The sequence below is a fragment of the Perognathus longimembris genome, chromosome 19 (assembly GCF_023159225.1).
Source record: "Perognathus longimembris pacificus isolate PPM17 chromosome 19, ASM2315922v1, whole genome shotgun sequence".
Classification (NCBI taxonomy): Eukaryota; Metazoa; Chordata; class Mammalia; order Rodentia; family Heteromyidae; genus Perognathus; species Perognathus longimembris.
The window spans coordinates 47059153-47074053 of NC_063179.1; the positions used below are offsets into that span (position 1 = coordinate 47059153).

Consider the following 14901-nt stretch of genomic DNA (forward strand, 5'->3'; position numbering starts at 1 on the left):
CACTACCTACAGGTTCAGATTCAGGTGGCTGGCCAAAACAGAAAACAAAACTACAAATCACACAGACACAGACACACAAAATGAACAGCGCTATTTTCTTACCTTCGGAGTCTGGGGTCTCGGGGGTCTCTGGGGCCATCCCGGACGAAACCCTAATGTTGTGCCAAGTCGCGAAACCACCACCAAGAAGACCACCGAGACTCAGACATTCCGAAATGCAAAAGCAAGGCAAGGCTTTATTTAAGCGAGCTGCAACTCAGGCCTCGTCCTACCCACCGATACAGCGGAGGTTAGGAGGGAGCCCCGAGCTGTGATTACACAGGGCTTATAAAGGCAAAGAACAAAGTAACAACAATCAGGTGTGCAAGCAAGCAAGATTAGAACACAGGTACAAATCTGATTGGCTCAGGGTTCAATTCTAAAATGGGGTTCACGTGGTACAATGGGGCCTGACTTCAAAGTCTGGCACTTCAACAACCTCTCCTTTCTAGCAAGCTGCATTAAGTATATGGACAAAGACAAGGCAGTAACTTACAGGAAAGATTGGTTCTAGAAGCCAGGAGGCCCACATTCCAATTCCAGCTCTGCCAAAAATGTACTACACAGTCTTGGGCCTCTCTTCATCTGTAGCAAATACCATGAGACCCACAATCCAACCCTGTGATTTTCCAGTTGTTTTCCCATGCCTACTCCCTCCAAGAGAGCAGCCGTGTGCCTCTCCCCTGTTATGCGACTGAGCAGGTGAGTTGGTGAGGAGTTATCAGGCACTGTCCTTGCTTCCTGGGAAATGTGTACAGTAATACTTGTTCACAACCTGCCTGCACCGGTCACACTTGACTGTGCAGCACCACTGAAACTTGCAGTTGCAGCTCCTCGTGGCCTCAGTCCGCCTCTCTTCCACCTGCAGCCCGCACTCGGTGCACAAGCGCCCACAGTTGCGTTGCAGCTCCCATCGGGATGTGTTTCGGCTGTTCTGTAGGCACTCGCGGCCCTCTGTGCCGTAGATGCCCAGGCTGGTGTTGCGGGCACAGTAGTCTGGAGATTCCTCTAAAAAGATCAACTCCTCCTGGGCGCTGGGAAGGAAGGCCTCGGTGGGAGCCCAGCCACCCTCCGCGCTGTTCCCAGCCCTTAGCCAACGCTTATCCATCTCAATTTTCAGTGCCTGCTCATACTTGGCCTTTAGGTAGTCTCCCATCTCCCGGAAGTCTGCTAGCTGCAACCAACACGTCTGGATGCTGCAGCTCCCTGAGATGCCGTGACATTTGCAAGTCCTTTTCATGGTGGCTCTCACTGCCTTCAGAGAGAGAGAACACAAAAGCATGAAGGGCTCTTGGTGAGGAAGGCCGATGGCTAGAAGTGCAATGGAATGTTTTATAGCTGTGCTTTTGTGGCTTAGGTGAAGCATAGGATGATGGAAGAGGTTCATTAAAAAAACAAAACAAAACTAAGACCAGGGGTTTAAAGGCCTGATAATGGGGATTTTAAGTCATTCTCTCTGATTTTGATGGAGACCTCGTACAATGTGCAAAATGGTCATTAGAATCAGGAAATCTAGGATTCCAGGCCCAACTCATCACTTGTGGAGTAGGTTTGCTTGTTTGTTTATCTCTTTTTTTTTTTTTTTTGGCCAGTCCTGGGCCTTGGACTCAGGGCCTGAGCACTGTCCCTGGCTTCTTCCCACTCAAGGCTAGCACTCTGCCACTTGAGCCACAGCGCCACTTCTGGCCGTTTTCTGTATATGTGGTGCTGGGGAATCAAACCTAGGGCCTCGTGTATCCGAGGCAGGCACTCTTGCCACTAGGCTATATCCCCAGCCCCTGTTTATCTCTTTGTATGTGTAATGTTTGTTGTTGTTTAGACTGGAGAGTTAATTTAGGGCTCACGCTTATTAGGCAAGCACTTTAGCCACATCCCAGGCAGAATTTTTTCTTGTGTACTGGTACTGGGGCTTGAACTCAAAGGATGGGCACTATTCTTAGGCTTCTCTCCTCTACTCCAAGGCAATTGCTCTACCACTTGAACCACACTTCCACTCATGGATTTTTTGCTGGCTAGTAGAGATAAGAGTCTCTTGGTTTTGTCTGTCTCGGCTGACTTTGGACTTCAATCCTCAGATCTCAGCCTTCTGAGTAGCTAGGGTTACAGGCAGGAGCCACTGGTACCCAGCTTCTTTCTATTAGTATTATTACTTATTGGTGGTGGTGGTGGTGTTAGTTGTGGGGTTTGAACTCAGGGCCTGGGCGCTGTCCCTGAGCTCTTTAGCTCTAGGCTAGTGCTCTACTACTTTGAGCCACAGTGCTACTTCTGGTTTTCTGTTGGTTAATTGGAGATAAAGAGTCTCTTGGACTTTCCTGCCTGGACTGTCTTTGAACTGTGATCCTCAGATCTCAGCCTCTCGAGTAGATAGGACTGTAGGAGTGAACCACCAGTGTTGGGCTCTATTATTATTATTATTATTTTGCCAGTCCTGGGCCTTGAACTCAGGGCCTGAGCACTGTCCCTGGCTTCTTTTTGCTCAAGGCTAGCACTCTACCACTTGAGCCACAGCACCACTTCTGGCTTTTTCTATATGTGTGGTGCTGAGGAATCGAACCCAGGGCTTCATGTATACGAGGCAAGCACTCTTGCCACTAGGCCATATTCCCAGCCCTCCATTATTTTTTTAACTGTAGTTTTTTGTCTTTTGCTTTTTGGTACTGGGGACTGAACCCAGGACGTTGAACTTTCTAGGCAAGCGCTTTGCCACTGAGCTACATCCCAGCCCTTTAAAGAGCAGTTTTCTCAGGCCAGGATATAGCTCAGTAGCAAAGCATTTGCCTGGCAAGTGCAACTTCCTGAGTTCGTACCCCAGTACCTAAAAAGAAAAGACAAAAAGAAAAAAGAATAAAAGCAGTTTTTTCTACCAGACCAACTGGAATAAGAGGTGACTTTGGAAAACACTTGCCTAGCATAAAGCCTTGGGTTCGGTTCTTTTCAGAGGGAGGGGGGTAGGGAGAGGGAGAGAGTCAGAGGAGATAGAGAGGAGTTGAATAGAATTATCAAGGAAGTACTTGGACAATTAGAGAAGAAAATGTGGTCACTGATACTGTTTTACTGCCTTGAAGCTGGGAGCTTGAGTATTCAACCTCTAGACCCTCTTTCAGAGGAAAGGGAGCTCCTGGAGTCTGATCCCCTTACCCTGGACAACCTTGAAATCTAGGTACAGATTCACCAGGACATTTCTGTGATTTTATTTTTTTACTCCAGTTTGCTTCCAGATTTGAGTTCAAATACTCTCCTATCAGAAGTCTTAGGAGAGAAGAGACTCTCACTCAATGAAGCTTTCATCAGTCTCAATATTTCACAGCCCGACAGATTTTTAGAACATGAAGCTAGAAAATAATATTAATGTTCTAGAACATGTGGTTATCATTTTAATTCATGGAAGCAAAATCTTGATTGTCTATTGCTCTATGTCCTAAGAAAACTGCCTGTGAGGAGGAAGAAAGCCTTAGCTTTAGGAAGAGGAGAACAGGGCCAGAGGATCTGAGTTCATTGCCTGGCTGGGCCTAGACCTAACCAACCGGCTTTGTTATCCAGAGAATGGGAGTAGCTGTCTGTCTTGCTGGATGGTTGTAGGGATGAAACATGAGGCAGCTCTCGGTAAGCTTTGAAGGTCTAGATGTGAAGCTGTTGCCAACATTGGCCAACTCCTATACCCACCAGCCTGCCGGCCCTGTTGTTGTGTAGATTCATCAGGGCTCTGGCATCCTTTCCCTTCTCCAAACTGTCCACAAAGAGTTTGGAGATTCTTTCCCCAAATTCCACATTGTCGCTGCAGCCTCCCCAGATCCAGCCATGGCCTCCTATACATAAGGAAAGAATAAGTTCTGCATACAGCTCCCTGCTAAGTCCCAGAAGAAGATTCACAATATTTTTGTTGTTTTTTTTTTTTTTTTTTTTTGGCCAGTCCTGGGGCTTGGACTCAGGGCCTGAGCACTGTCCCTGGCTTCTTTTTGCTCAAGGCTAGCACTCTGCCACTTGAGCCACAGCGCCACTTCTGGCCATTTTCTGTATATGTGGTGCTGGGGAATCGAACCCAGGGCCTCATGTATATGAGGCAGGCACTCTTGCCACTAGGCCATATCCCCAGCCCCCACAATATTTTTGGATGACACAATCAAACCATCCCAAGAGCCCTGGGAAGGTAGAAGGCAATAACTGAAGATCAGCTAGGTGCTTGGGTTGGGTGGAGAGAGTCTTGCTCCCAAAACCCACTGCTGGCACTTCTCAGCTCACCAATAGGTCTTCTACATCCCAGCCCAGGTAGGTATACTGGACTGGCCTAGACGATTGCCAAGGTTTACCACATCTCAGCTATTCTGGGACCCTACACCGTTATTCTACAATGTGCTTGTTAGAGTCTCATCTTTACTAGTGACAAACCTGAGTTTCTTAGGTCTGCAAACAAGGCATTCTAACACTAAGGCTAACATTAAACGTTCTTGGGCTTGTAAACATTTTAATTCCCAACCCACTGTTGTTTTTAGAGCTACCTGCTAATAGTCCTGGGACTTACTGACCCAGTCTCAATTCTTAAGAATCTTGATCCAGGAGCTCCCACACGTGAACAGACGGTGGGAGTACAGACAGGGACCTGAGGAACTGTGACCCTTAGCCACTTAGCCCTGCAGCCCCTCCCCTCTCCCTACTCCTATCTGAAAACCCAGCTTACCTGTTTTTCCATTTTTTGACTCATCACAGCCACAGTTTTCAAAGTCACCCATGCTACAGTTCTTGGTGATGGTGTGCATGACTCCAGCAGAGCTGATAGCATGAATGAAGGAAGTCTCCTTAGTGGCTTTGGAGAGAAAGAGGGAACTAACTAAAAAATTGGTCCTCAATGATGTGAAGCAGAGGCTTAGGGAAAACCTCTCACGCGTGCACACTGTAACCTCCTTTGGGCTTAAAAGGATGATCTCCTTGGAGAACAGTGCATGCCTTTCCAGCCTCCTCAATTCAAAAAAGAAATTCTGGGCATCTCCATGCTACAGATGGAGAAGTTAAAACCCAGAGACAGAATGAGGAGACCAGACCACTCCTTCCGGTCATGGTGTTGAGATCATGACCCTGCTCTCTTGAAATCCGGCTAGACCTCTGTCCACAGATCGAGAGATGAAAGGCCATGAGGCTGACTTAGGAAAGAAAAAACACACATTTCCTGGACTATGTGATCATCATAAGGATTATGGCTTCTGTTACTAAGCTCTTATCATTTTTTATTTTTATTTTTGGTGGTGGTGGTATTGATGTTTAAACTCAGGACTTCATGCTTGCTAGACAGGCCCTCTGAGCTCTTTCCTAATTTTTTTTTTTACCTGCATCATGTATCCTTTAGCATATCCCTATTCTGTGTTTGTACCATGTCAGGAATGTGGGGAGATAATTGTTTCTGCTTCTACCTCTCCCCACCCCTTCAGCAGAACAGGGGTTTCAACTCAGGGCCTTGGGCTTGCGAGGCAGACATTCTACTAAACCACTCTGCCATTGCTGCTGCTTTTTTTTTTTGCTTATTTTGGAGATGTCTCTAACAGACTTTTCTGCCCAGGCTGGCTTCAAACTGCCATCCTCTGGATCTTAGCTTCCTGAATAGCTAAGATTACAGGCCTGAAGCATTGGTGTCTGCTACCTTGGTTATTTTCTAGGTGGGCTTTTGCTTTATGCCCAGGCTGGCATGGGCTGTGATCCTTCTACTTATGCTTCCCTATGTCATTGGGGATGACAGGCCCTGTGCCCAGCCAAGCCACTGGCTGAAATAGTCTTGTGAACCTCTTTTTGCTGGAGCTCATCTTGAACAGTGAAAGAAAGATCTTCAGATCTGTCTGTCTCCCATTACAGGTTTGAGCCACCACACCCAGCTCTGCCCCATCTTCTCTATTCACTTTCCCACAAATTTTCTTAGGCAATTCTATTCTGCAAAAATGACTTTTATGCAAACTACTCTATAGTTATATACATACATGTCATGCACTCACACATGCACACCATTCAAGGCAAAGTCAAGGTTATCATTCAATTTCACTGATGCTAGGATTTTATAATAACTGAGCAGATATAAAACTCCTTTAGGTGCTGCAAATACACTAATTTGATTTCGTGCAAATCAAATAAAGGTGTGTACAAACACAAGTGCAGGCAGTGCACAAATGCCAGAAGTGGAGGTGTGGCTCAAACTGGTAGAGCACTAGCCTTGAGCAGAAAAGCTCAGAGGCAGTGCCTAGGCCCTGAGTTCAAGCCACATGACTTCCCCAAAACAACAATAAAACCAAAACTAGAACAAGCCAGGCACAGATAGCTCATGCCTGAAATCTTAGTTACTCAAGAGGCTCAAATCTTAGCATGGCAAAGCCAGCCCAGGCAGGAAAGTCTAAGAGACTCTTATCTCTAATCACAAAAAGCTGGGGCTGGGAATATGGCCTAGTGGCATAAGTGCTTGCCTTGTACACATGAAGCACCACATATATGGAAAACAGCCAGAAGTGGCGCTGTGGCTCAAGTGGCAGAGTGCTAGCCTTGGGCAAAAACAAGCCAGGGACAGTGCTCAGGCCCTGAGTCCAAGCCCCAGGACTGGCACTAAAACAAAACAAAAAACAGAAACCTAGAACAATTTCTGAGATTTGTAATGAGACACTCCTGTCTCTACAGTTGAGAGAGGGAAGATAATTTAGTCAATGCCACATAGTGAGGAATGACAGGTCAGCAGATCACACACATTACACATGTTGGCGTGCGGCCCCTGTGCAGGTGTGCTCCCACAGAAACCTACCGCCTCTCAGCCTGTTGTGAGTGGAGAGCTGGAGAGCATTTTCAGGGCAGTTCCATCGCTCCCAAGCAAACTGGAACTTACACTCTTCAATGCCACTCTGCGCACCCAAAGCCACGCTGGTAGTGTAGGTGAGATAGGCCTGGCACAGGGAAAAGGACTGTGAGCTACCCCCTGGCAAAGGCCTTCTGGGGTGGGGCAGCAGGCAAGACATAGGGTTTCTGGATGAGAGGGTATGGTACTGTGTCCTCCCCCCGCCCCCCCCCCACCCCCACCGTTTTCTCCAGAAGAGTCCCCGTAGGAACCACAAGTATAAAAAGGGAAGCAGAGATCATCTTACCTTGGGACCTGTTATCAGGAAATTGTTCACTGACCTACCCAAAAGAAAACAGGTGAGGCTATGTGAAGGGGAGGCCAGTGAGGACGCAGGGGGAGAAGGGAGGGCTAGAGAAGAGGACTTACCAGGCGGAAGCACTGAGGTTGGCGCAGCACATGACCCCCGCTGCCCACAGCATAAACAGGTCACCCATCCTAGTCTTGCTCCCCCAGGGAACCAAGTCCCACCCAGAGCCAAGTAAGAAAAGTGAGGAGAGAGGCAGTCTTTCTCAGTATTTATGTGAGCAAATTCTGAATGGCCAAGGGAGAAAAATCAACAGCCTTTCTCATTTGTCCCTCGCTTACAGGGCTGCAGGAGCCCCTGACCCCATGGGGATGGAGGAGGAGGGATTCACCCCAGAGCCTGGAGGAAGCCCCGCCCAGGCGAGCCAGGCCAGCTCCTCTTCCCTCCCAGGCTGGGAGAGGCCGAAGACTTTCTCCTGCTTTGAAGGTCACTAAGTAGAGTCTATTCTGCTTGAGGAGGACCATTTCTCAGAAATCATGCACTCTGGAGAAGCCTAGGCCCCTACCCTGGACAAAGATCACTTGTCCCTACGAGCTACAGGGTCCTTATCTATTAATGAGACCTTATCCTTCGTCCTGGGAATAATCATAGAAACACTAATCTCCACCCCTTCTTTCTCCTTTACCCAAACAAGTGATTGTACTATCCCTACCTCTTCTCTCGATGATTGTGATGGACTTGTGGGACTCAACTCCAGATTAATTGGTTATACATCTAAAATTAATCTGTGGGCTTTTTTTTTTCTTCTAATAATACCACTTTGGGGAGGAGGGATGCTAGCAATGGATCCCAGGACCTTATGCATGCTAAACACAGGTTCTGTTACTGAACAATACCCTTAATCCCCTTATAAATACCACTTCATTGCTAGAGAGTGGGCTGTGTAGGCAGAAAAACATTTTGTGTGCTTAGTATTTTAGAAAGTGTCTGGATAATGAAGGAAAGAAGGAAGGAAAGATCTGTGGCCTGAAACAGGGACTGAAGGCCCATTAGGCAGGACTGGGGGTGATGAGAAGGAATAGAGGTCTTCCTTGTTTGGTTGCTGAGGCACTCTCTCCTAGGGCTGGGGAATGAAGAGTAGTTCAAGATGAAGCATAGACGGGCAGTCACAGTTTTATATCATCATCCAGTGATGATCATTGTACTCAGATTACTTCCCAGCATCCTAAGCGACAGGGAAGCCCAGTGATTTCCCCACCAAAGGAGTTCTGGCGCCAACGAGTTCTCAGGCCTTTTAAGGACCATACACTTAAATATTAGGCTAGGAATAATGTCTCCAAACGATGGCCATCCTTCGGTTACAATACAGAAGTATGGAGATAGAGTACTTAGAAATGTTTATAGCAGTTTGAAGGATGAATTTAAACTATATTGAACCTAGTAAGAAATTGGGTTCTTAATTTGTTAGGTTTTGCTTTGTTTTCTCAGACAGAGCCTCACTATACAGCTGAGGTTGGCTTCAAAGCTGAGATCTTTCTGTCTTGGACTCCAAGTGCTACAATTACAGGTATGTACCAAAGGTTTCTGTTTTAATTTTTTTTTCTATTTCATTTTTTCTAGAAGTTCTCACACAAAGCTCTGCCTTCTACCTGCAACTTGCTTGACAATTTTCTTTGATTGGGAAAAGACAACCCAAAGTCAAGACATTTGAGAAAAGCTCACTGACTTTGCTTTACTGGCATTTCCTCCCAGTCCTACTTTTCCCAGTTAAGAATCTGGTATTTGCTGGTGATGGTGGCTCACTGTTTCTAAAATGGAATGAGATTCTTTTTTGTTTGTTTGTTTTGTTTTTGGTTGGTCCTGGGGCTTGAACTCAGGGTCTGGGCTCTGTCCTTGAGCCTCTCTGTGCTCAGGGCTAGCACTCTACCACTTGAGACACCCCACCACTTCCAGCTTTTTCTGTGTATGTGGTACTGAGGTATTGAACCCAGGGCTTCATGCACACTAGGCAAGCACTCTGCCACTAAGCCACATTCTCAGCCCTGGAATGAGATTCTTTTGCTCAAGGTTAGCACGCTGCTACTTGAGCCACAACACCACTTTTGGCTTTTTCTGATTAGTTGGAGAGAAGAGTTCCATGGACTTTCCTGCCTGAGCTGGCTTTGAACTGTGATCCTCATATTTCAGCATCCACAGTAGCTACAATTACAGGTGTGAGCCACCAACACTTGGCTTTCCTGTGGAATTTAATGTCAAATAATTGTTTGTTCCAGGTATGGGCAAGGTTTTCAACCTGGCTAGGCTGGAGGTTGCTGCAGCTGTCAAGTAGCTTACTGTCTAGTTAAGGAGAGATATGGTATGTGGGGCAGAAAGTGTAAGAAGAATGTGATGGATAAGTTTATTCACCTTTGGAAAGGTATGCACAGAACTAGAAAAGGTGTGGGGCTAGGTAATACTGAAGGCTACTTTCTCATTTCTATTTTCCAGGATGATGAGATTCCAGTAGTTCTTGGGAATTACTAGGACAGAAATCAATGAAGAATAGACAGAATGACTCTGTGCCCAGCTACAGGAAACCTAGAGGCCATGTATAGAACCATAGTATGTTTGAACCAGAGCCCATTTTATAAAGAGGCAACTGAGACCCATAGAGAAGGGACTTACTTGGGTCATATGTATGTTGGGGACAGGACAGTCTGGATCCCACCAGCATGGATAAGCAGGGACTAAAAGATTTTCTGTGGTCACATGAGACTTTCATTGCTGAAACCAGGCCAGTCTTAGCACACTTGGGAGGGCTGGTCACACCACCGTGAAAGTGTGCATCCCAGACCAATGTGCTTTTTTTTTAATGTACACTCTCCTGAAAGTTCCCAAATCATTGGTTTCTCCACATTTCTTTTTGCTGTTCCTTGTGGGGCTTTGAGCAATAAGGGGCTGCTTAGCAGGAGGAGGAGGGAATAGGGGGAGAGTGGAGGAGGGGTAGGTGACTGGATAAACCAAGAAGAGAGGGGGTGGGATTCCTGACTTGTTACACTTGCCTGTTAATTAGATAAGGAGGTGGGGAAGGGAGCAAAGAGCTGCCATGCATATTCTTCTGAGCTGTGACACTGAGTAGAGCCCTGGGATTCTGGTTTCCACCCCTCTTCCCTGGAAGTTCGCCACCCCTGGAGATCGCTGACTTCTAGTCCAAATGCCACAGCTGTTTGAGCTCCTGGTCTTCCCTTTGGCCTCAATTTAGCCTTAGAAACTTGCCAAGTTTCCTCACAGATAAAAAATAAGGGAAAATTTCAATTTCCCCTTCAGATTCAAGGTACCGGGTGTGGGGAGAGAACCAGGCCTTTCATGTATTGAATGTTGAATGCATGGGCCTGGAAGACCCGGGTGCAAGCCAATGTTCAGTTTCCTATGAAAGGAGTGGTTTTCTTAGAGAAATGTAATTTTATTGTTGTTATTATTAAGGTTTTGAAGAGGTGTTAATTTTTTGAGCTCCTTGTCTATTTTAAATATTAGGCCTTTGTCAGATATATTAATGGTAAGGATTTTCTCCTAGCCTGTTAGCTCTTTCTAGTTTAGTAACTATGTTCTTTGCCTTGCAGAAACTTTTTATTTTGATGTAAACTTACTTGTCAAGTCTCTCCCATTTGCTGTGCTGTTGGGACTCTTTTTAAAAAGTTCCTACCAATGCCTATAAATTCTAATGTTTCTCCTACTTCATCTTGCAGTAGTTTCAAAGTTTCATGTCAGGTCTAACGCTGAGATCTTGGATCCACCCTGCGTTGATACTGGTACAAAGTGACAGACAGGAATCTAATTTTAGGTTTCTACATATGGGTGTCCTTTTTCTCAACACCAATTATTGAAGAGGCTATCTTTTCGCCACTGTACATTTTTGGGTCCCTTGTCAAATATTAGGCAACTGTAAGTTGTACAGCTTTATTTCTGGGTCTTCTAATCTGTTTCATTGATCTTTGGGCCTGTTTTTGTGCCAATCCCTCCTCTGTACTAGAGTTTGAGGTCTAGAATTGTGATACCACCAGTAGGAGTGTTTCTTTATCAGACCGGAAGCTGCCTTGTCAGTCTCAACCACATAGGGACCTCTCCAAGGATTAGGACAAAATTCTCCCATCAGGCTGAGGTGCTCAGATGACAGAGGCTGCATCTTCACCGTTAGCACAGGAAAGATTGAAGTTGGAGGGGCAGTTCAGAATTCTAAAACCTCCATTGTATTTCTTATCCCCCTAGCCATTCTAAATCTCCACTTGGACACTAACTAGGACACTGAAGTTCTGGATTGTTACTTGGTTGCTTTATTGTGGGTGTGGGTATGCCTGTGGGTATGTTAGTCCTTTGAAACTTGAACTCAGGGCCTAGGACTCAGGGCCTAGGCACTGTTCTTGGGGGATTTTTAAAATTTTTTTGCCCCTGGGGCTTGAACTCAGGGACTGGGCACTGTCCCTGAGCTTCTTTTGCTAGCACTCTACCTCTTAAGCCGCAGGGCCACTTCCAGCCTTTTCGGTTTATATGTTACTGAGGAATTGAACCCAGGGCTTCATGCATGCTAGGCCAGCACTCTACCACTATGCCACATTCCCAGACCAAGGTTGCTGGTTTTTTTTTTTTTTTTTTTTTGCTTGTTTGTTTGCTCAAGACTAATACACTACCACTTGAGCCACAGCTCCAACTCCAGCTTTTTGCTGGTTAATTGAGATAAGAGTCTAATGGACTTTCTTGCTGGGGCTGGCATTAAACCACTATCCTTGGACCTCAGCCTCCTGAGTAGCTAGGATTACAGGAGTGAGTCACCACTGCCCAGCTTTCCGAGGATATTTTATCCTGGAGAAATTCTCATCCTGGTTTGAGAGTTAGGTTGGGAGTGAGGAATGAGGAAATTCAGTAGGACTTCTGAGTGAGACCTGCCCTCTGGTGGTAGTGTGTGGTACAGCAGGCTCTTTGTTCTTAGAGTCTTGCTCTCTGTTGGTATAAGACAGGGAAAATCAATTGGTACACAACCTGACAGACCCAACATGTGTGCATCTCCTTGGCTGCCTGCAGCCGCTAACACGTACTCCATCAATTTGTATGGCCCAAGAACGACGTTTCAAATATCCAAATGACTGTTGGCAGAAAAAAGATTCCTCACCCCTATTTACCTAATGAATGGGAAGTCCAGTGGTCGGCCTAAGGCAAGCATAAAACCAAGCTTTTATAATGATCTTTATCCTTGAAAAACTTGTAATGTACTTATAGACATACGGCATAAGTTTAAAAGTTATCAATCAAGGGGCTGGGGATATGGCCTAGTGGCAAGAGAGCTTGCCTCCTATACATGAGGCCCTGGGTTCGATTCCCCAGCACCACATATACAGAAAATGGCCAGAAGTGGCGCCGTGACTCAAGTGGCAGAGTGCTAGCCTTGAGCAAGAAGAAGCCAGGGACAGTGCTCAGGCCCTGAGTCCAAGGCCCAGGACTGGCAAAAAAAAAAGTATAAAACACATTTTTTGTGTGTGAACATATTCAAATATGTATTGCTTGATTGATAATTTTTTGTTTTTGGCCAGTCCTGGGGCTTGAACTCAGGGCCTGAGCACTGTCCCTGGCTTCTTTTTGCTCAAGGCTAGCACTCTGCCACTTGAGCCACAGCGCCATTTCTGGCCATTTTCTGTATATGTGGTGCTGGGGAATCGAACCCAGGGCTCCATGTATACGAGGCGAGCACGCTTGCCACTAGGCCATATTCCCAGCCTTTATTTCTTTCTTGTTACTCTCCCCCCTCCCAAAATGAGGGAGGGAGCACAGGAATTTGAACTCAGAGCCGTGCTGATCTTAGGGCTTGAACTCAGGGCCTGGACATTAGTGCCTGAGCTTGTGTGGTCAAAGCTCACAGTCTACCACTTGAGCCACAACTCCATTTCCATTTCTGGCTTTTAGGGAGTTAACTGGAGATAAGAGTCTCATGGACTTTACTACGTGGGCGGGCGTTGAACTGTGATCCTCACATCTCAGCTCTGAGTAGCTAGGATTATCGTCATGAGCCATGGGTGCCTGCTAGGCACTTGTCCACTTGAACCATGCTTCCAGCCTGAGGTGAGAATATTGATTTGGTAAATAATCTCTCCATTCTACTCCCTATAAATAACCATTACACAGGATTTAGTGTGGCTCTCTTCTGCTTGTACAAGTGTCTACATATACTATATATATAGTGTTTTGCTTTTTGCTTTGCTTGTGGGTGCCCAAGTTTAAACCAGGGCCTCCAGCTTCTACTCAGCTTGCTTGCTTGGCTGGTGCTCTACCACTTGTTTCATGCTGAGTGGGTGAGAGTCCATGACCAAAACAGCCAGCAAAAACCGGGGCTGGGGATATGGCTCAAGGGTTACAGCACCAGTGGCCCTGAGTTCAAATTCTGTTGTGGGGGAGAGTCCGAGCGTGAATTACATTCTAGTGAAAGTGAATCAGTCATTAGTTAACCTAGTTTACCAAAAAGAAAAAAAATGATGCTTTGCAGGGTGCCAGTGACGACATAAGAGGCTGAGTTCTGAGGACTGCGGTTCGAGTCCAGCCAGGACAGGAAAGTCTGTGAGGCTTTCGTCCCCAATTAACCACTTAAAAAACAGACGCGGCGCTGTGGCTCACAGGGCTGGAGGTCAGGGACGGCGCCCAGGCGGTCAAGCTCCGGGGGCCGGGGGCCCGTGGTGGGTGTCAAGCCGGCCTTCCTCAGGAGGCTGCGGCCTGAGGATCGCAGCGTGAGGCCAGCGGGGGCAGCAAGGCCTCTGAGACGCCGCCCCCAGTGAGCCGCCCGGGGAGAGCCGAGCGGCGCCCCCGAGCCGAGCGGGGCCGAGCCGAGCCGAGCCGAGCCGAGCGGGGCCGAGCCGAGCCGGGCCGAGCCGAGCCGAGCGGGGCCGAGCCAAGCGGGGCCGAGCCAAGCGGGGCCGAGCCGAGCCGAGCCGAGCCGAGCCGAGCGGGGCCGAGCCGAGCCGAGCGGGGCCGAGCCGAGCCGAGCCGAGCCGAGCGGGGCCGAGCCGAGCCGAGCGGGGCCGAGCCGAGCCGGGCCGAGCCGAGCCGAGCGGGGCCGAGCCAAGCGGGGCCGAGCCAAGCGGGGCCGAGCCGAGCGGGGCCGAGCCGAGCCGAGCCGAGCCGAGCCGAGCGGGGCCGAGCCGAGCCGAGCGGGGCCGAGCCGAGCCGAGCGGAGCCGAGCGGGGCCGAGCGGAGCCGAGCGGGGCCGAGCCGAGCCGAGCGGGGCCGAGCCGAGCGGGGCCGAGCCGAGCGGGGCCGAGCCGAGCCGAGCGGGGCCGAGCCGAGCGGGGCCGAGCCGAGCCGAGCCGAGCGGGGCCGAGCCGAGCGGGGCCGAGCCGAGCGGGGCCGAGCCGAGCCGAGCGGAGCCGAGTGGGGCCGAGCCGAGCGGGACCGAGCCGAGCCGAGCGGGGCCGAGCCGAGCGGGGCTCCCGAGCCGAGCGGCCTGGAGCGCGGCAAGGCTCCGGGGCGGCGCCCGGGCCGGGGTCGCAGCCTCGGGGCCAGCACCACACACGTAAATAAAACCCACAACCCACCCACCCCCCGCCATTTGCCCTCCTCCGGTATTTCGGTGTTTAAAAACACAACCTCCCACCAAACCACGCAAGCTATTCAAATCAACGTGAAATACGATGTGCGGTGCAGTCCCGACGGCTGTCGGCTCGCGGCGCGGGGCCGGGCCTCCCTCTCCCCGCCGCGGCCCCGCGCCACGGAGTCCAAGGCCGGAAAGGGGCTCCTGGGCGAC

General features: G+C 48.7%; 1 protein-coding gene across 1 annotated transcript; it reads right to left on the minus strand.

Moving 5' to 3' along the window:
- Positions 1 to 760: 760 nt before the first annotated feature.
- Wnt8a (Wnt family member 8A) lies at positions 761 to 7332 on the minus strand. The gene is made up of 6 exons (XM_048368273.1): positions 7265 to 7332; positions 7143 to 7176; positions 6806 to 6944; positions 4715 to 4840; positions 3703 to 3845; positions 761 to 1294 (listed from the first exon to the last, which is right to left on the minus strand). Exons 1-6 carry the CDS (start codon positions 7330 to 7332, stop codon positions 761 to 763), a joined length of 1044 nt encoding a protein of 347 aa, XP_048224230.1.
- Between the last annotated feature and the right edge of the window lie 7569 nt (positions 7333 to 14901).